Genomic DNA, 22,448 nt, shown 5'->3' with positions numbered 1-22,448 from the left:
CAGCTTATGGGCACGAGAGAATTAGACATGTTTCTATTTCAGTAGAATCTCTGATAGAAAAGTATTTGCATAGACAGAGTTGTAGAACAATTACTGTATATACTCATTCATAAGCCGAATATTTTTGGTAAAAAAGGTGACGCATCAAAGAGCGGGGGTCAGCTTATAAATGGGTCTACATCAAAATTTGATGATTTTAATCATTAAATTGAATATCTAATACACTGTCGTTTTGTTTACCTGGAGAATTTGCAGGCATGGAGCCCCTCAGCTCCCTGTGGCCGTGGTTCACCGTTCCCAGCCAATGGGAGCTGCGGGAAGTGGCTTACCCTGACGGGCTGGGAGCCAAAGTTTTCCAAACCCTGAAATATAGGGTCGGCTTATGAAAGGGTCATACAGTTTTTGCTATTTTTACCTATCCATTTTGGGGGGGTTGTCTTATAAACGAACGGGCTAATGAATGAGTATATACGGTAATTCTATTGATCCTTGTTCAGGTGGAAAAAAGTATCAAAACCTTTAAACCCAGAGATGGAAGCTTTTGTTTTTACAAGCAGAATTTCTTTCTGTGAGTGCATATAATACTAGAAATATCTGGACTAATATGGATCTTCATATTTTGATACTATTACCTGTTTACCTGGATGTAAATTGTCACAACCTGATCTAGTCCATTTCTGAATAGACATCAGTCTACTGAGATTGAATTCCATGTGCTTCTAAGCCTCCTGGGTCTGGATAGTGATTGATCACTGTTCCGAGCTCTGTATCTCTGAAGCATACTCCCCCATGTCTGACCCCATTCTTGGGCAGTGGGACCCTGCAATCTGGCTTCCAACGCTCCAGACCCAGTGCCTTAACCCTCCTAACCCTCCTGTTGTGGAAGTTACAATAGAAAGTTGTGAAACAGACTTATAATTCTAAATGGAGGTTAAATGTGTATGAACATAAGTATTTTGTATATTTAAAAGTGAGGTAAATATAACTTTTCTCTTATCTACATCTTGGCAACTTATCCTTTTAATAAGGACTTGAGGAAGCGTCTTGGTGCTTTCTTCTTGAATTTCCAAAGCCTCTATCTTTTCTTGTATTTCCTTCATGTGGTGGTTTTTTTTTTTCTTCTTTACATTTCGGATATCTTTGACAACAGGGAATCTGATATGTTCTCATGAATCAAGTCAGGTATCCAAGCCTTTATATTACAGAAGAGATGAATTCCAGTGCAATTTTAGGTGCAGCTGTAGAAACTGTTTTTTTGGTACCAGATCATTTCTCAGCCAACTGAACTGCCTCAGGTGCTATTGTAGATAAAAGAGAATATGACTAGTGAGTGTTTCCTCTTCGTTATTTTCTCTCAGTCCTTCTAGGAGTCATTATCTGTTGCAATTCAAATAAAAACAAAAAAACCCAAACCCTCCAAAGATGCATGTATATTTGTCATCCTTTAGGAGGCATAGAATCATAGAATATCAAGGTTGGAAGGGACCTCAGGAGGTCATCTAGTCCAACCCCCTGCTCAAAGCAGGACCAATCCCCAGACAGATTTTTGCCCCAGATCCCCAACCCCAGAACCCTCAAGGATTGAACTCGTAACCCTGGGTTTAGCAGGCCAATGCTCAAACCACTGAACTATCCCCCCTGCAACTGAAAGGAGCAATAAAGGTACTTTCCCAAAGCCCAAAACTCATAATGCAAAATGACTTGCACAGTTCTGGGATTTCAGATACGGTTTTAAATTTCTTTAAAAGTCTAATTGCCATATCTAAGCAGTTTATAATTATTGTGTCAAATATGTACTATTGTGTAAATAAAATCCATGGTATGACCATTCTTAACTTTAAAGCCAGCAACCTTGAGGGATGGGAAAGCAGATGAAGTATTTGTTGGATTATATAGATAATCCAGGCTTGCGTATGCATCTGCTTCTGTTTGTCAATGAAGGAAGGGGCTAGTACAATACCTATAATTAAAGAGTTTATATATCCCCTTTGAAAAGTGCTAATTAAATTACAATGTTTTAAACTATTGTATGGTTGTGTCACTGCTGATTTAGGAGTGTTTCAGTTCAACACTCTAGGTTGCAAAAACAACAAGGAGTCTGGTGGCACCATAAAGACTAACAGATTTATTTGGGCATAAGCTTTCGTGAGTAAAAACCTCACTTCTTCGGATGCATAGAGTGAAAGTCACAGATGCAGGCATTATATACTGACACATGGAGAGCAGGGAGTTACTTCACAAGTGGAGAACCAGTGTTGACAGGGCCAATTCAATCAGGGTGGCAACAGCATCAGGGGACCCAACCACATCAGCCACACCATCAGGGGCTCATTCACCTGCACATCCACTAATGTCATATATGCCATCACGTGCCAGCAATGCCCCTCTGCCATGTACATTGGCCAAACCGGACAGTCCCTCCGCAAAAGAATAAATGGACACAAATCGGACATCAGGAATAGTAACATACATAAGCCAGTAAGTGAACACTTCAATCTCCCTGGTCATTCTATTACAGATTTAAAAGTCACTATCATTGAACAAAAAAACTTCAGAAACAGACTTCAAAGAGAAACAGCAGAACTAAAATTCATTGCAAATTCAACACCATTAATCTGGGCTTGAATAGGGACTGGGAGTGGCTGGCTCACTACAGAAGCAGCTTTTCCTCTCCTGGAATTGACACCTCCTCATCTATTATTGGGAGTGGACTACATCCACCCTGATTGAATTGGCCCTGTCAACACTGGTTCTCCACTTGTGAAGTAACTCCCTGCTCTCCATGTGTCAGTATATAATGCCTGCATCTGTGACTTTCACTCTATGCATCCGAAGAAGTGAGGTTTTTACTCACGAAAGCTTATGCCCAAATAAATCTGTTAGTCTTTATGGTGCCACCAGACTCCTTGTTGTTTTTGTAGATACAGATTAACACGGCTACCCCTGATACTCTAGGTTGCATTATTCTGGACATACTATTTCTATTGTAGCAGTCACTTCTTCATTTGTTCACAAAGTTCAAAGGACAATTCTTAATACAATTCTATAAGAGAATCTAACTGTTACTAGTACTATAGTTAATGAAGATTAGATCTGGCTGAAAAATGGGGAAGTTTTAATAAAACATAATTATTTCCCAAATTTTTAAAAACTTACGAATTTGGAAAACTTGACCAGGTGTAAATGGACAATTTAATCTGCACACCACTAATCTGTACCACTACAGTACATTCTGAATATGAAGTCCATAGTGAATTTGGTTGGCGATAGGATACCGGATTATATTGATCATGTATTTGATCCAGTCTGGTATTTCCTGTGTTCCTGAGAGTGACTTTATAGGACTGAAGGAGTGGGCAAGGCTTGATCAATGCACACAATCCACGTCCTTGACCCACACCCAAAGCCCCCTCCAATTTGGTAAGAACTGCCATTCATTCAGGTTTATTCTTCATTATCCTGACCTAATCAATAGTCTGTTTCCAGTGCTCTTTGTGTTCCATTTTTGCTTTAGATGTACTTCATATCTTGAGAAGAGCATGAGTGATGGGTCGACCATCTTCTCTATTCTTCATTGTGAGTCTTTCATCAGACAGTCATGATGGGAGATAATGTCCAACTAGAAAACGTTCTGGTGGAGATCTAGCTGCTTGCTTTACATCTCCTTCCTATCATGGTCCCACTCAAATCCTCAGCACATGCACCCTTCTTTGATATCTGTATATCTTGCATCCACATGAAATATCTGGAATAAGTGTAAGCTTTAAGGGGCTGGGACATCACACTGAAAAAGCAGGTGGATGAGGGACTCAAAATCAGGTGCAAAATGTGGCTTATGCTTCATGGCTGTATCTAAATGCATAAGCGACTCTTATGTTGCACCTGAACTTCTAAATCAGTTGATGTAAGGTGCATTTAGTTGATAAACATGCATGAATGCATAAATTATAATTTCTTGCTTTTGTTTCAGAGTGAGAAGCTCTTGTTGTATGATACTGTACAAAGTGAACTAGAAGAGAAGATCAGAAGATTAGAAGAAGACAGGCATAGCATTGACATTACCTCAGGTAAATAGGATTTGAAAGACTTTTAATGACTTGGTGTCACAGTTTTTAGAGCAACTACACCTGTACTGTTCTTCTATGGGCCATTAAGATCACCCACTCTAGGCTCCTTGGCCATCACCTCTCTTGGGCAGAGACCCACATCCCTCTCCGTCCTGACTGTTTTTTTTTCCCTGCTGCAGCGTTCCCTGTCTACACTGTGATTTCCCCATCAAACCAGACTACCTAAGCAGGTCTATTTCTCTGCTTTGCTTTCTCTACAAAGAACATGAGCAGCTGTAATTGCCAGTAGTCACAATTTACCACACAGTCATTTATAAGCAATCACATTTATTTTTAAGGTGAAGGCATTACAGAGAAAACATTACAGAAAAGAAAAGAACTTGCACATATGCCAATAAGCTTACCAGAGAACTCCCCCATCTCCAACCAGGGCTGTGGTAGGAGTCAATCCTTCATACCTCACAAAGGCATTTTTTCTGTGGTTACAAGTTAAGCAGCCTTAGCTTAGAACTAGCACTCCCATGAATAGGTTAGTCTTTTCTTCTGTATAGATTGGGCCTTTGATCTTCGGGTTCTGGGAACAGGTAATCAGTAGACAATGTTCTCCTCTTCAGGCTGTAATTTCAACAGGCTGGATTTTTGCATAACTGCAGGTGGGAAATTGTATTAATCTATAGAGATTCACCAGGCAAACACTTGATACTGTTTGTCCCAAAAGTCCATTCTTGACTGGTACATTGCTCAACATAGTCCTTTGAAGTTCATAATGTGCCTAGGTTCACATCCCATCTCACTCCCCTTCCCCCCCAGCGAAAAGTTACATGCAATCCTGGCCTGTAATAATACTTAACCTTTTCATTTAATACAATGGACTCCAAAGATAGTTAAACTTGATTCAATAAGGCTGTTCAAGATTGCAGAAAATTGTCATATCTGTTATCTGGTAGCTAACTGCTGGGTCAATTATATGCAAGTACTGCATCTATAGAGCCTTTCATCACATTGTGGAATGCTGTTAATTATATTTTAGATTTTATTCTAAGTCTCAATGAACTTAAAGTAGATACAATCTGCTGTTAGAGCAGATATTACTATGCCTTGTCTGCTGTGGTGAGAATCTGTTAATTTTATCTCTCTGCCAAAATTAAGGCCTACAAAATATAGTACATTAAAATGTGAAAATTGCCATTCTTCTCACAAAGAGCATGTACCAGAAAATCTGATTTATATCCTTGTCAGACAATTTTTTTACTGTAAAAGAGTTAAACACATTAATGAATTTGATAATTGTAGCATTCTTATTATGCTTTTTTCAGAATTATGGAATGATGAACTACAGTCCAGGAAAAAAAGGAAGGATCCATTTAGTCCAGATAAAAAGAAACCAGTTGTCATATCAGATATCCTTTTTCTATCGTTCTTGTCTGTGCAGCATTTTGTCTTATAGCCTTCTTACCACATGTTCTCCTGTTATATTGTCTGCTTAAGCAATAATATATATATATATATATATATATTTTTTTTTTACTATATTTAGGAAGTCTTAACAGGCTTGGAAATCCTTGCCATGTAAATATCCGTAACAAAACAATTTACAACAGTGAACTTTTGTTTAGAGGAACATTATCCAGTGTTTGTTTTTTTTTATGGAGATATACCTATCTCATAGAGCTGGAAGGACCTTGAAAGATCAGAGTCTAGTCCCCTGCCTTCACAGCAGGACCAAGTACCATCCTTGACAGATTTTTTTTTGCCCTGATCCCTAAATGGCCCCCTCAAGGATTGAACTCACAACCCTGAGTTTAGCAGGCCAATGCTCAAACCACTGAGCTATCCCTGTGTCATATCTCTGTATTTAACAAGTTCCTACCATATCAGAGTGAGCATGATTACAAAGTCCATGACACGTCACTTCCAGTGATTTTTTTTTTTTTTTTTTTTATTAAATACAGTGAAATCTCTGAATACACATTTAACAGACCAAGCATGTATATCAAATGTTAATATTTCAAAAGGATTGGACAGGTGTGGTGGTTTTTTTGCAGGTGACTATATCTTGTCTGAGTATTGAATAAATGACAATCAAATATGCAAGAATTTGTCCTTTGTCTATTTTTTGGGTACATAATTGGTGTATTAGTTTTCCCATAACAATCTCTTATCTCCTAGTACACCTCTACCCCGATATAACACGAATTCGGATATAACGTGGTAAAGCTCTCGGTGGGGGGGAGGGCCGCGCACTCTAGTGGATCAAAGCAAGTTCAATATAATGCGGTTTCACCTATAACACGGTAAGATTTTTTTTTTTTTTGGCTCCCGAAGACAGCGTTCTATCAAGGTAGAGGTGTAGCTGCTAGGCTGCTGATAGCCTCTCATTGAAAAAGATGCTCAACTCTAGAGGAATGCTTAATAAATACTTTCTTACTGCTGTTCTTGGCAGACAGACTTTGTTCTAATTGTGGTGGTGGAAATCTAGTTGAAAGGTCACCTTTTGTGACATTGAAAATCCAGATTAAGATCACTGTTTTCAAAATACTAATTTCACTGTTGAGTAATTGCAAAAGTGACTGTTTTTAATTCCATCTAATTTTCCACTTCCAAAAATAGAAGCAACTGAATTCTTGAACATGTCAGCCAGGTTTCTGCTGTGACTTTGTTTCAATACACTGATCCATGGCATCGGCTCCAGGCAGCAAAAACAGAGGAAGGAAGTTGTTACATAGTAGCAATCATAACAGTGAGCGTAACATAGGCCAAAAAGAGAGGAAAAGCATATTCTAAACATGCTTACAGAACAATTTGGGAGTGAAGGGAGAGGATTCAAGGGAAGTTTAGGGGAAAGTAAGCAAAAAGTAAGCGAGAAGGCACAGAGAGTACTTTAAATTAGATAAAATTTGGAAACTAATTCTACTGGCCATTGACAATGATCTTTTAAAATAAGAAGGATTTAATCCCAAATTTTAAAAACTCACCGTAAACTTTTTCTAGTAAGACAGGAAAGCATTATTTGATATGTCTAGTAAGTAGTGTCATTATGCTTGGTGCATGGAGAAACACATGATTCTCACTCCAAGGAGTTTGCAATCTTTAATTTAAAAAAAAAAAAACATACAGTTCCTTGCACATGCTACGCAAGATGATGGGACAATGGATACATAATCTCCAAGAAATGTAGAACCATTTTTCTGATAATGTTAAGCCACTAAAGTCCAATATTGATATGCTTTCAGAAGTTTAAGAAATTGATAAATTTGAATGAAAATGATAGCTTCCCAGAACACAAGGATAAATAAGGAGTTAAAAGCATAAGGATGGCATGATATAAGGCTCAGGAGACGGAGGATGAAATGAATGATTCTGGAGGTGGCTTTGGAGATCTAGGTAAAAGGAAGATGAAATGAATGTAGGTGGAGTTGTAGTTGGTGTTTTGAAGGTGAAGATTAGAAACTTGAATTTGTGAATAGTAGAGAAGCAATTTGAAGACTGACATGATCAATAGTAGTATTTTTTAGGGGCTGAAAAGTAGTCCTGTCAGAAGCAGGAAAACTAGAGAAAGAGGTTGCAGTAATTGAGGTAAAATGACCAACATCTGGACTTTGCTTTAGAGGTAGAAGGTTGGATTTTTTGTGGAGATGTCAGAGGTGGAAACTTCAGAGGCAAAGATTTGTATTTGTTTTGTACAGTGCCAAACACACTTCTAGTACCAGTGACAGAATGACAGAATTTGGCAGTAAGGGGAGAGAGGAGGCTTAATATGACATTGTGGTTGAGATTAGATGATGATGAAATGTTCAACTGTGGAGTAAAAACAGGGTAAAACTTGGACAAAAGATGCCCCTCTCCAGGTAACTTTTTGAAAGGGAGTTACACTATGCAGAAAGTAACTTACTTGTTGACCTTTTCTTGTACTATGTTCTGTAGCTTGTGCAATTGAACTCCATATCTTGAGTATCCTTTACCTTGTTTACTGACTGCGGTCTCATTGTTAAGGCTTAAGAGCTCTGTTTATCACTTTTTGATTGCATATTTTAAATTCCGGAGGTCAGGGTTGCTAATGTTTGCAGGCTTTAGGTTAACAAGGAGTAAGGACAAGATTCAAAAGCTGTGAATTCATAATTTTGTCACCTTTTACAGCTGATGTCCGGTGCAGTTAAGAGGCTCAAAGGAGCCAGCTTCCAGAAGTAAACACAAAACCCAGGAGATGATTGGTAGATCCTCTTAGCCTGGAGGTAGGGGAGGTCTAAAGTCTTTGCAAACTGAGGTACCCTTCAGATGCACCCTCACTTCCCCCTTGCAGGGGAAGATGAGAGAATTCAAAGGTGGGCTGAATCCTAAGAGTTAGGCCTAAGGGGATCAACCCTAAATATTTTTTTTTTTTTTTTTTTTAGTATGGAGGCCATTTAATACCACACCAGACTCAAAACACATGATATTTGAGGTGTTTAGGTCCCCCTATTAAAATTTAAAAGCGAAATGAAGTTAAAGTTGTGGCTTTCTTTTTTTAAAGTCTATCACTGTCTATTTTATTCTGCATGTCTCTAATTGGGACACACCACATCAAGACTGCAGCTTTATTGGACTATTTCTCAGAAAGATGACCTGTCGTAATGACAGTGGATAATAATGAATGTTACTCGGTTAAGATGGCACTATCATAAATTCAGCTTAGTGGAGATGCTTTTAGCTAGTGCCAGAAATTTAAGTGGTGGTTATTCAGTTGTTTGGATGTAACTCTATCGTCTGGTCTTCTAATACAGAAATTGCTAAAAGGAATTATGGGGTATAAATTTCCAAGTATTCATGCACAGGATGGCTGTGTGCTGGAGGTGTCAAGCCGAATAGCTTCAAATTACAAGATACACTGGCAGTTCTTACTTATTTTTACAGACAGAGATCCATGTTAATTTGCTGTCTTGTGCTTATTTCTTAAAGTATGGTTAAATTTATCTAACACAATATGTAATGCATAGTGGAATTTCTTAGTCTTTCAGTACGTTACAGTACATAGTCTTTGAACTTGATTTGAAATCACAATGAGAAGTACAAAATAATTTTTTTTAAAGTGTTGATTAAGTTGTTGAAATTAAACATTCATTACTAAACTTTTTCTTCTAGTTTCTCAAACTGCTTCAAAACTAAGGTGTTTTTTAACGTCAGGGCAATTTAACTTTAAACGTTCATAATTTATCAACTTTTTCAAACTTGCCTTGTGTTATATAGCTTGCTGAGGTTGAAAAAACAAGACAGATCTGAAGACTTTTATACATACTACTTTACAATATTCCGTTTGGTATTTGTGTATATTGTAGTAATTAACAACTTGTGGTACGGAGTTGATATTTTAAGGTAGAGCTTTCGAACTTTAACTCCGTATTTCCAGTCTTTCAGATACTTGATTTCTCAACCTTAACATTTTTCCATGTAATAGTATAGGATTTAGTCACTAAGAAACTGCACTGAAGATGTTAATTTAGATGCTTGCTTTCAGTATTGTAGAAAAATAAGCTGCCAGGATTGATTTATTCTGTTTGGAGTACAAGAAACAAGGTTTGTTTTGGTGTCTGTCAAGTACAGAATGGGTATGTAATGGCTGTTGTAGTCTTGTATCCCTGTGGTGTTCTACAATAACAACCTTAATGTAATTGTAAATATGATAGCTTCTAGGAAACTTAAGTGACACTTGTACGCTGTGTGGCTCTCAAGACATAATTTTTGTAGTGCTCTTTCACTTCATTTGGAATTCTGTGTGTGGAGCAATGGCAGAATAGTCACTAAGTAATTTAAAATTTATGAAGATTGTAGACCTTTTATGCTAATTTCACTGTAAAAAGTGATTCCCTTAACTTTTCAACGTCCCTATATAGTTTATATGTTACAGGACCTCGATATACTTGAAGATTGGACAACAATAAGGAAGGTATGATTGGAGGATGAATGTCAATTTTGTTGCCCTATTCTCATACATTTTACAAATATATAGGCAAGCTTCCATTAAAATAATCGAGAGCATAAATATTGCTAAATAGTATTTTTGCAATGAAGTCTGATAGTTATAGCAAGGGAACAGAGTGATGTGCATTCTAAACTTAGCTCTGATACTGGGTAGTCTGCCCTTGGCTATGTCTCTTAGGGTACGTCTTCACAGCAAAGAACAGAGTAGGATGGGGGACGGAGAACCCTGCAGCAGTGAGTCTCATATCCTGGGTCAACTGACTTGGGCTCGTGGGGCTCTCTGTCTGGACCTAAAAATAGCAGTGTAGACATTCCTGCTTGGGCTGGTGCTTGGGTTCTGAGATCCACCCCTCCTTGCTGGATTTCAGAGCTCAGGCTCCAGCCCAAGCGGGAACATCTAAACTGCTGTGTTTAGCCCCACACTCTGAGTCCAAGTCAGCTGACCTGGTTTCTGTGCCTCGCTGCTGCAGGGTGTGTGTGGTGGTGGTGGTGTTGCAGTGTAGGCATACCCGTAGCCTTTTCACCTCAGTTCCTAATCTGTAAAATGGGGAATGCCATACTGAAGGCCTGGTTTACTCTACAACAAGCTGGACCTAAATTCTGTTTTACTCCGGTACAGTATGCTGGAAAATCCGCAGCAGCTTTTTTTAAAATTTCAAAAACATTTTATAATTAATTGTGAAAATGAATGAATAAATACGGTAGTTTGTTTAATTTGTAAATTCAGTTTATTTTGCTCGGTCACCACATTTCATTATGACATAGATGTCGGTCAGGTGGTGCGGCAGTTTGGACTTGAGGCAAGAGTCCCAACCCAGTGGTTCTCAACCTGCAGCCTCTGGGCTGCTTGTGGCCCAATCAGCACAGAGCTGCAGCCCATGTGACATCCTCAGGGCATAGATGTAGTATTAGATGCGTCCCACATAACACATTGTGGGCCCCATATACAGCTCACCATGGTAAATAGGTTGAGAACCACTGGTCTAACCTGACTGTACCTCCCCAGTGGCTAGAAAAACATCTTTTTGCCATAATGTCCTGGGACCTAATAAAACCTAGAACCAGCTAGTCACCAGGGTATATAAGCAGTATTTCCCATCTTGTGGAACACCAGACTAGTTCAAGGGGAGGTGGGCTAGAGGAGAGAATCAGGACAGGGACACCTTCATGACTTGGAGCCACCTCTCTTCCTGACTGTAAACATTCTCTAGACTGCACATAAAACTGGATGGCTACTTGAAAACCAGCCTGTCTTCCTCCTCCTTTGGCACTAAAGGAGGGAAAGCAAAATAGAAAAATATACAGCTGAGAAATATACAGAAAAGACACTGAAGGTGGGTGTGGGTAGGAGATAAACATGTGCAAGAAGGTGAACAAAGCAGAAACGTCCACTGTGCTCCTGAATGGTACAAGGGAACATGGGCAAATCCATCACAATTGAGGGTCCAACACATAAAGTTGGAAACTGCTTTGCTTAAACTACAGCAGGAATTACGCTGATCAAATATCAGACCATAGACACAATTTCACCCTAATAGCTCTTAAGTAGGGCTGAGAGTGAGTAAAACTGATTATTATACACACAACCGTAGAATGTACTTGGATACAACTGAAAGCTAGGCAGAGGCTTGTTTCTATAGCTTTTTGAGTGATCTTTTCATTATCCAAAATCTTTATTTGGCAGCTATTGATTGTAAGCTGAATTAAGAATGTTTCGTGCTATTTTGGGTTTGGTTGGCAATCTGCAGAGTGACGTAACACCAACTATAAAATATTGTATAAAGAATTGCTCCTGATTTATTTAAAATCAAAGCCCATTAAAGCAGATAATGGATCTGTTTCTCTGCATGCTTTTATTCAGCTAATTAGTGGTGTACAATGTTATAAAATATTTTTGATTTTTTTTTTTTAGAACAAGCGTTTAAACATATATATGTAAATGCTAATAAAAGAGCTGCACTGTAGTAGAACTTTTCTTAAGGCATTTTTTAATGAATGTTCAACAAGTAAGCTTTCTTAACTTTCTCCTTTTTTCCTTTTTTGTACTTCAAGGCAATGGCTACGCTGGGGCCACACAGAGTAAAGCCGGAACGTAAGTAATAAAAACCTCACTGCTTAATACATTCTGGTTTCATAAGACAAAACTCATTAAGCACAACAGCATAGATTTCATCTAGACAGAACAGAGATTTATCAGGCACAACAGGGACTGCAGTGGTTGAGGAGGGGAAAGGAAAGCGGAGGGCTTCAAGGGTATGTCTGCACTTCAAAAAGAAAAAACAAACATGGCAGTGAGTCTCAGAGCTCTGGTCAGCTGACTCAGGCTTGCACCATGGGGCTGCAAACCGCAATGTAGATACTCCTGCTCGGTCTGGGGCCTAGTCTCTGAGGCCTGGTCCCCACTAAGCCCCCACTTCGGACTATGGTACGCAAATTCAGCTACGTTAATAACGTAGCTGAATTCGAAGTACCTTAGTCCGAACTTACCGCGGGTCCAGACGTGGCAGGGAGGCTCCCCCGTCGATGCCGCGTACTCCTCTCGCCGAGCAGGAGTACTGGCGTCGACGGCGAGCACTTCCGGGATCGATTTATCGCGTGTTAACCAGACGCGATAAATCGATCCCAGAACATCGATTGCCTGCCGCCGGACCCTCCGGTAAGTGTAGACGTACCCTGAGACTGCTGTTTTTAGCCCTGCTACTCGAGCCGTCGTGGACTCTGAGACTCAATGCTGTGTGTCTTTGTGTTTGCTGCAGTGTAGACATACCCTAAGCTGCTTCCTATCTCTCAGGCCTTGGTTGAGGCACTGTTGTGCTCTGTGCTTTACAATAGGGTTGCTCTCTCCACTGACAGTCTTTCTTACATATATTTGTATGAAATAGTTATTTTCATTATAGTCTCATTATCTTCTAAATGGTGATATGTTTTTAAAATCAAGGTTAATACTTAAATGGTGGAAGATTACCAGTAGAAGGAGTAGACTTGTAGAGAAACAGATTGGATTGGCTTGATACATGTCAGTGCAGCATATAAATACTTTTTCTCTGGCTTCTACCTCCCCCAGCTGCTCTGTGTGCAGCAGCTAATTGAAGTTAAGCAGAGCTTACCCATTTCACTATGCTCTGCTGCTCTGAGTCAGTGAAGAGCAGAACTTGGGAGAGAGGAATAAGAGAACTTGGGGGAGAGGGACAATATTTGGATACCAAGGTGATATTCACCTTAGATGCCCAAGTTAGGTAGAAAGGGAAACAAGGGGGATGAAGTGGTTGGGGAACAAGAAGAGGAAGTAAGTAGGTGTTGCTTTCTTTAGTGACAAATTTCTGTTGGGGTATTGTGGTTAATGACATAGTACAATGACACAATTGTATTGGAGAGGAGGAGAGGTGTGGGGTGGGGTGGGCAGAAAGAGGAAGAAATTTGATCAATGGTTGATACTTAGACTTGCCACGTATACCACAGTTACCATGATGTAAATTAACATTAATTTTACCTGAAAATTGAATTTTTAATGGACCCCACTACATCAGGAGATAAAAGAAAAAAGCATCTCTTCTCTTAACTATCTTCGATTTTAGTTTGATTGTTGCCTAAGATAGCAATGCCCTTTTTAATAACTAAACACTTAACTAGATCAGCACATGCATATATGCTAAGTATTTGAAAATAAATTTATAAACCTGACTTTAATATCTGCATGGTCAGTAATAAATATTTCTGTTGATCATTTTAGCACCTGTCAAATTAGAAAAGCATCTGCATTGTGCTAGGTCTGAAGAAGGAAGACTGTATTATGATGGAGAGTGGTATGGACGTGGACAGACAATATGTATTGATAAGAAAGATGAGTGCCCTACAAGGTAAAGGTCATTATAGCCTACTCCCATTTACAATAACGTACATTATACAGTGAATGGAAAGCCCAACCTTACAATTTCAGTTAGCTGTTGCCATGTCAGTTACTTATCGATATTTTCTATCTTAAGATAATGAGCTGCTTTCTTCTAGATATCTATTTTTGCCTTCCTCCAGCATAAGTACCAAATGATCTAAGTGTAGAGGCTTAGTTATCTTAATATTTAAAATACATAAAATTTGACAGCTGATGTATATGTCTGAAATAATAGCCTAAAACGAGGGCTGTCAATCACAGTTAATTCACATAATTAACTCAAAACAATTAATCACAATAAAAAAATTGAATGTTTTTCTTCATTTTCAATATTGATTTCAATTACAACACAGAATACAAAGTGCATAGTGATTACTTTATATTGTTTATTACAAATATATGTACTGTAAAAATGATAAAAGAAATAGTATTTTTCAATTCACCTCATACAAGTACTGAAGTACAATCTCTTTATCATGAAAGTGTAACTTACAAATGCAGATTTTTTTTGGGGGGGAGGGGGGTTTACATAACTGCACTCAAAAACAAAACTGTGTAACACTTTGGAGCTTACAAGTCCACTCAGTCCTACTTCTTGTTCAGCCAATCACTAAGACAAACAAGTTTGTCTACATTTACAGGAGATAATGTTGCCTGCTTCTTATTTACAATGTAATCTGAAAGTGAGAACAGGTGTTCTCATGGCACTTTTGTAGCCGGTGTTGCAAGGTATTTACATGCCAGATATGCTAAACATTTGTATGCCCCTTCATGCTTCGGCCACCATTCCAGAGCACATGCTTCTATGTTGATGATGCTCGTTAAAAAAATGTCAATTAAATTGTGACTGTACTACTTGGGGGTCTCCTGCTCTGTTTTACCCACATTCTGCCATATATTTCATGTTATAGCAGTCTAGGATAATGACCCAGCACATGTTTGTTTTAAGAATACTTTTACAGCAGATTTAACAAAACTCAAAGAAGGTATTGATATGAGATTTCTAAAAATAGCTACAGCACTTGACCTAAGAGTCTGAAGTGCCATCCAAAATCTGAGAGGGATGAAGTGTGGAGCATGCTTTTAGACGTCTTAAAAGAGCAACGCTCTGATGCGGAAACTACAGAACCCAGACCACCAAAAAAGAAAATCAACTTTCTGCTGGTGGCAACTGACTCAAATGATGAAAATGAACAGTCCATATTGCTTTGGATAGTTATCAAGCAGAACCCATCATCAGCATGGAAGCATGTCCTCTGGAATGGTGGTTGAAGCATGAAGGGGCATATGAACTTCAGCGAATCTGGCACGTAAATGTCTTGCAACGCCAGCTGCAACAGTGCCATGCGAACGCCTGTTCTCACTTTCAGGTGACACTGTAAACAAGAAGCAGGCAGCATTATCTCCTGCAAATTATAACCAACTTGTTTGTCTGAGTGATTGGCTGACTAAGAAGTAGGACTGAGTGGACTTTGTTTTATTTTTGAATGCAGTTTTTTTGGTACACAATTCTACATTTGTAAGTTCAACTTTCATGATAACGAGATTGCACTACAGTACTTGTATGAGGTGAATTGAAAAATACAATTTTGTTTTTTTAGTGCAGATATTTGTAATAAAAATAAATATAAAGTGAGCACTGTACATTTTGTATTCTGTGTTGTAATTTGAAATTAATACATTTGAAAATGTAGTAAACCAAAAATATTTAAAATAAATGGTATTCTATTGTTTAACAGCACGATTAATCGCGATTAATTTTTTTAATCACTTCACAGTCCTACCTAAAACATGAGTATAAACAAAACTTCATATCTTAACCCACTAAATATACCACACTTTAAAATACTATATTTCCTTAGACTTTCCATCTATATTTTTCTCTGGCTGCAATTCCACATAGAAGAGAGGACATCAGGCTATCAGACTTTGTTTATAAAAATGAAATCTGAGCCCACATGCTAAATTTGTGTAATACATTAATTAACAAGCCATTGAAAATGTCAAATACTTGCTCCTATTTTTTCCCCAATGAATCCTTTCACAAGCTGCTCCACCTCAGGAAAAACTCTGATTAAAAACCTGGGAGAGGCAATTCTATAAATGTTCTCTTTGTAGTTTCTAGTACGTGATAGAGGCAAGACAGGACTTGATACTGACATCAGACAGGACAGTGGACTAGATTGAACATTGGTCTGATCTGGTATGGCAATTTCTATGTAAGAGGGCAGAGATGTGATAGATTTCAAACTATGAGTGAAGTCCTGGCTCCATTGTAGTTAATGGGAATTAAATGGGGCCAGGATTTTACCATATAGATTGAAATCCCGAAACTTGTTAGCAGATTCTGAAACTTTTTCCTTGGTGTGTTTGGATCAAGGGGATTAAGTTTTGACCCAGTTTTAAATGGAATCTTAGCTGAATATTTCCAGACTTGCAAACAACTGCTTTAAACCAATGGTAAATCATGTGTCCTTGCTTTCAAATGTCTGATGTTCTGAAAAGTTGGAGTTCTGTTTAGAACATGAACCTCTTAACTATTCCCAGACTAGAATCTTTGTTAAATATGGATTAAAGTACAAATTATGTTGAATCTGTAGGACCTTTTAAATTTCAGTGAATTTTAAGCAATAAATTGAAAAGGTAGATAAATGTGAACCTCTGCCCAGTATATGGATAAATGTATTCACAGCTAAATTTCCACCTTCAAACTTCAACAACCATCAGCTTCAATGGTATGATACAAGTAAACCGTAGGGCCGAGTTTGATGCAATATATGCAAAGCCACACAGGTTTGTGTGAGAAACTACTCTTCTGTAATGGAGGAATCCATCTGAATTGGACAATAGTAATTGAAGTCAACTGTATCTACTGATTATTTTTGTTACTCTTATGAACAGGGAGTTTAACAAAATAAAAAACTGTTTAGAGCTGAAGTAGGAAAGAATTTGAATAAATTATACATTGTTTATTTTAGCACTTACATTAACAGTCATGAAACAAATCTGTGGAAATCATTTTGCCCTTTCCCATTTTGCCTTGCATTGAGTTTGAAGACTTTTGTTAAATTTTTGGACAGGATCACGCAGGTAAATGTGTTCAAACATTCATACATATTTCTATGAAAGCCATACTCTGATTGATGTGCCTCATCCTGCACTGGATCCTGCTACATCAGAGCAGCTATGCCATTCAGCAACGATTAAGAGTATGTTAAATTTACAATATTGAGATAATCTGGAGATCTGATATGGGCTGTGATGTGAGTTGTATAAATAAATAGCTCTTACTTTGAGGTTGTCAATTGTCACCACAGCTTTAAACTACCGTATATACTTGATCCTAAACCAGTTCGTTTATAAGCCGACACTCCAAGATGGATAAGTAAAAATGGAAAATTTTTATGATCCGTTCATAAGCCGACCCTATAATTCAGGGGCCAGCAAACTATGGTTCCCAGGCCATCAAGATAAGCCGCTGGCGGGCTGAGATGGTTTGTTTACCTCGAGCATCTGCAGGCACGGAGGTAAATCTAAGAAATCAAAGTGTTCCAGTACGCCAGCTGCTTACCCTGACGGGCCGGGACAGCAGCTGGTAGGGAAATTTTTTTGAGGGGGAGAAGCTGAGGGTTAGGGGAGTAATCCCTGTGACCACCCCCCACATGACCCCACCCCTAGCCTGGGACCTCCACACTCTCACCATCCCCTCCCTTCCCACCTTATCTGGGGAGGGCCAGGGGAGGATGTCTCTCGCCTGGCTGGAGCTGCTCCAGGAGGCTGGGCAGCGCGGTCACAGCATGTTTCAGCGGGCTGGGCTGGGTGGCACGGCCGCAGTGTGCTCCGGCAAGCCGGGTGGCGGGGCCACAGCATGCCCTGGGAGGTGGGGCCGACCGGCATGGCTGCAGCCTGCCAGCCCTGGAGTTGCAGCTGGTTTGGAGACTGGCGGGAGAGCAGCATGGCCAGAAGCGGAGAGACTCTGGTCCTGCCTCTTCCCTTCTGGCTTTGCTGGCTGTGCTGCCTCTCCTTGCTCCCTCTGTAGGGGGGAGGGGCTGGGTCCCTCCTCTCCCTCTCTATACCCGTTCATAAGTCGACCCCCTTCTCTGGTGCTTCCCTTTTTTACTAAAAAAATTCAGCTTATGAACGAGTATATATGGTATGCAATTTGTACACTGCAAATATCCAAGTACTACATGATCCTCTAATATATATTAGTTATTTCAAGGCTGAGTAAATGATTGCAATTTTAATATAATATAGAGAATATCTTTTGAGAACTCAGAGGATGGGTGAGATCCAGAAGGACTGGAAAAGAGTCTTTAAAAAGAGGAACAAAGAGGACCAGAGGGATTTATAGACCAGTCAGCCAGACTTGAATACCTGGAAAGATACTGGAATGAATTATTAGAGAATATATTTTTAAGGCCCTTGTTGGCTATTACTTGTCATTAATTATCTTCTAGGATTTGTCAAGAACAAATCATGCCAAACCAACCTAATACCTTCTTTGACTGGATTACTGGCCTAGTGGATAAGGGGGAAACTGTGGACATTTACCTCGGATTTTTTTTTTTTTAAAGTAAAGCTTTTGACGCAGTCCCATGTGACATTGTCATAAGCAAACTAGGAAATGTGGTCTAGATAAAATTACTATCAAGTGGATGCACAAATGGTTGAAAAACCATACTCAGAGTAGTTAACAATGGTTTGCTTTCAAACTGGGAGGACATGTATAGTGGCAGGAGGTATGTCCTGGGTCCAGCACTAGTCAATATTTTCATTAATTACTTGAATAATGGAGAGTGTGCTTATAAAATTTGTGAGTGATGCCACTGGGGGACTTTCAAACACTTCAGAGGAGAGGATTAGAACTACCTTGGCAAATTAAAGACTTGCTCTGAAATCGGCAAGATGAAATTCAGTAAAGATAAGTACAAAGTCCTTCACTTAAGGGAAAAGCAAATGCATAAATATAAAATGGGGAATAACTGGCTGGGCAATAGAACTGCAGAAAAGGATCTGGGGGTTATAGTGGATCACAAATTGAATGAGTAAAAAATGTTATGCAGTTGTGAAAAAGGCTAATATCATTCTGGGGTGTATTAACAGGAGTGTCATATGTAAGACTTGGGAGGTAATTGTCCAACTTTATTCAGTACTGAGCCCTCAGCTAGAGTACTGAGAGCACTACTGAATGTCACCCTTTTAAGAAAGATGTGGACAAATTGGGAGGAATCCAAAGGACAGCAAGAAAAATGAGAAAAGGTTTAGAAAATGTGACATGAGGAAAAGGGTTTTTTTTGTTTGTTTGTTTTTGTTTTTGTTTTTTTAAATGGGCATGTTTCTTCTTGAGAAAGAAGACTGCGGGTGAGGGAGGGGACATGACCTGATGATAGTCTTCATATATGTTAAGGACTGTTAGAGAGAGGATGGTGATCAATTGTTCTCCAGGTCCACTGAAGGTAGGACAAGAAGTAATGATCTTACTCTGCAGCAAGGGAGATTAATGTTAAATATTGGGGGAAAACTTGCTAACTATAAAGATTAAGTACTGAAATTGTTACCTAGGGAAGTTTTGCAATCCCCATCTTTGGCATTGTCTAAGAACAGGTTAGACAGATATCCATCAGAGATGGTTTAGGTATATTTGGTCCTGCTGCTGTTCAGGGAGATGGACTAGATATCCTCTGGAGGTCCCTTTCATTCCTACATTTTCATGATTCTGTGAATTCTCTTCATCTGAGTGTCAAAGTAATAATGACTGAACTGGCACACCACTAGCAATCAAGTGTCTAATTATATTTATATTTTAATCCTTAAATCAGGTGGTCCAAAGGAAAGTATGGAATGTGCCTTGAAACTGCTTTCTAGTAATGAACAATGAGGAAAAACAACTCCGAAACGTTTGCATTAATGTTTAACTAAGTAATTCATGTAAAAAAAAAAAAAAAGTTTAATTAGCCAAACAATTCAGTTTTTCCTTTACGTGTGTACTGGCTAACAGTTAAATACAAGTTCTTCCTAACGTTCTTTTTGCTGGAGAGCAATTTCGTTTGACTTGTTCGTTTTTTTTCAGGAAGCCCACTTCAGATTGGTGGATTGATAAGGTCTTCTCAATGGGTACTATGAGACAAATTGTATTTTTATTATAGACCCTATACATTAAAAGGGAAGATGAATGCTTTGTTTAACCAAATTAAATGTTTGAGATTCATTAGAACTATCATTTTTATTGGATGAAAAATTATTGGTGAAGATATAGTGTTCCTAGATATATCCATGTATCTTTAGTGTCAGCTACAGAATTCTGTTGTTAAAAGTATCAACATAATCAGGAAGGAGGCAGTAGCTGTCTGGGCCTATTTAGTATTCCAAAAGAGCACTCTACTTGTGGGGCTGATCCTTTGATTTATGAGATCATTTGTTTCTAAATCCTATTTTTTTTTCTTTTCAGTGCCATAATTACAACAATTAACCATGATGAAGTGTGGTTTAAGAGGCCTGATGGAAGTAAATCCAAACTGTATATTTCTCAGTTACAGAAAGGAAAATATTCAATAAAACATAACCACAATTGACCATTACTAATCAGATGTATAACAAGTGGTGTTAACATGCTTGATGTGCCATGAAGTGAAAGATGTATTTAATAATGTTTTGTATTCTCATTAAATTTATGGCAGTATCTGATGTATTTGTAGTACTGTACGTAAACTTCATATGGATGTCCTTGAATAGGTGATGACTCTTTATCATGTTGCCCAAGACATTTTACCTCTAAGCTGGGTCCAGTGCCTAAGATATGAAGTATGCCTTCACAGATAATGGCTGAACTTCTGATTTAAAAATATTTGTAAAATGCAAAACATTTGCTTTTATTATTGGTGACTAGATTGTGTGGTAATTGTGCAATTATTTTTTACCAGCAGTTCACGGCATATATTAAGTGAATTGTCATGTTTGTCTTGTGAGTGTAAGTTAGTCTGCATAAATGTTGCTTCTGAATAGTCTAATGACTTAAGTATTCTTTTATCCAAAGTGAACAGAATTTTTTAAACTTGAGACCCTGGACAGCTCTGACTTTTATAAGGTTTACCATGCCACTTGTAACAAAATAAAGTCAATATTAAGACATTTTTGAGAAGCACTTTCTAGTACCCCATAATAAATTTAAAATGTTGGTGGCTTTCTTTTCTAAGTTATGCAAGAAAGTCACTAGCAAAGGCAATGTAAAATTAGTTACACTACAGGTAGAGGCAGTGCTATGTGGTCCACAGAGGGTATGAGTGCCTGGCAATATTACCATGTAAATGGTAAATAACTGAAAGTATTATATTGCATGCTGTACTTGTCTGATCTATAGTCTTATGAAACAAATATTCTAAAAACACTTTGTCAAAAGTAAAATGTAGCCTCAGAAATGGTATCTCTGGGACAAATTAACGGTGACCTGCTCACCATATGTCATCTTTCCAAATTTCCCATATTTTACTCTTTTCTTAACAGAATTGTTTCATGCAGTTTACAAAGTTAAGCTTGCACAGAAGTTATATTTCAGGACCTCAGGGGCAGTGTCTGAAATCCTTAATGTTATAGTACATGTTTGGAACATGTAGAATAACAGGTGAGATTGGAGAAAAATAAGCTTTTCCTGGTGGTTGTGTGCACTTTACTGTCCATTATGATGACTCTTTGTGGAGCAAGGAAAACATGTGTTTGCTTAAATTGATCATGGCAATGGAAAACTCTTTTGCCCTACATAATACTTAACTGCTTTACCTCTGAAATGTCATTGCTGGAGCAGGGTGGTAACTACTTGACTGTTGCCAAAAGTCTAAAATATTGGACCTTTCCAGTGATAGAAAAGCATTGCTCAGGATAAACTGCATGTCACATTAACATTAGCCAACTGTACATAAAATAACAATTGGTGTTGGCTTTTGACAGTACTTACTGTATGTACACAGTTTGATAAAAAATTTGTAATAAAATATTTGTATTTTTTAATGTAGTGTATAAATGATCTGTGATGGACTCTTTGTACAGTTGTTACTTTTTATTTTTCCTTGAGAGTTGCAGATGTTTAATTCTAAAGAGAGCTAAAAATATTGTAGTTTTAAAATAAATTAATGGAGATATCCTATCTCCTAGAACTGGAAGGGACCTTGAAAGGTCATTGAGTCCAGCCCCCTGCCTTCACTAGCAGGACCAAGTACTGATTTTGCCCCAGATCCCTAAGTGGACCCCTCAAGGATTGAACTCACAACCCCGGGTTTAGCAGGCCAATGCTCAAACCACTGAGCTATCCCTCCCCCCACGTTTATGTTGCTTAGAAATGTTTGTCTTCCACAGAACCTAAAAAGGTGACTACAGATATTTGACTGGAAAATCACTTTTAAACCCAATATCTTTTCAATAAACTAAAATATAAAAGTCCATATTCCAGTATATGTATGGACCTATATAACCAGAGATGTAATACAAGTCTCTGTCTTTCTGGCTTCTTTACCCCCATGTCTTTATAATATGTGAAAGCTTAA

At 38.4% G+C, this 22,448-nt stretch overlaps 1 protein-coding gene across 1 annotated transcript in view; it reads left to right on the top strand.

The window, feature by feature from the left end:
- Positions 1 to 22,071, top strand: part of BRMS1L (BRMS1 like transcriptional repressor) — a 43,045-nt gene extending 20,974 nt beyond the window's left edge. The window contains exons 5-10 of the mRNA XM_034769242.1: positions 3,971 to 4,067; positions 5,384 to 5,467; positions 9,923 to 9,987; positions 12,075 to 12,114; positions 13,753 to 13,879; positions 20,363 to 22,071. Of these exons, the coding sequence (XP_034625133.1) occupies positions 3,971 to 4,067; positions 5,384 to 5,467; positions 9,923 to 9,987; positions 12,075 to 12,114; positions 13,753 to 13,879; positions 20,363 to 20,486 (537 nt within the window). The 3' untranslated portion in view covers positions 20,487 to 22,071. The remainder of the gene's footprint in view (positions 1 to 3,970; positions 4,068 to 5,383; positions 5,468 to 9,922; positions 9,988 to 12,074; positions 12,115 to 13,752; positions 13,880 to 20,362) is intronic.
- The last annotated feature ends 377 nt before the right edge of the window (positions 22,072 to 22,448 follow it).

This window comes from Trachemys scripta, chromosome 4, assembly GCF_013100865.1.
Source record: "Trachemys scripta elegans isolate TJP31775 chromosome 4, CAS_Tse_1.0, whole genome shotgun sequence".
NCBI lineage: Eukaryota > Metazoa > Chordata > Testudines > Emydidae > Trachemys > Trachemys scripta.
The sequence above is the reverse complement of the archived record's forward strand: the minus strand, read 5'-3'. Positions and strand labels throughout refer to the sequence as shown.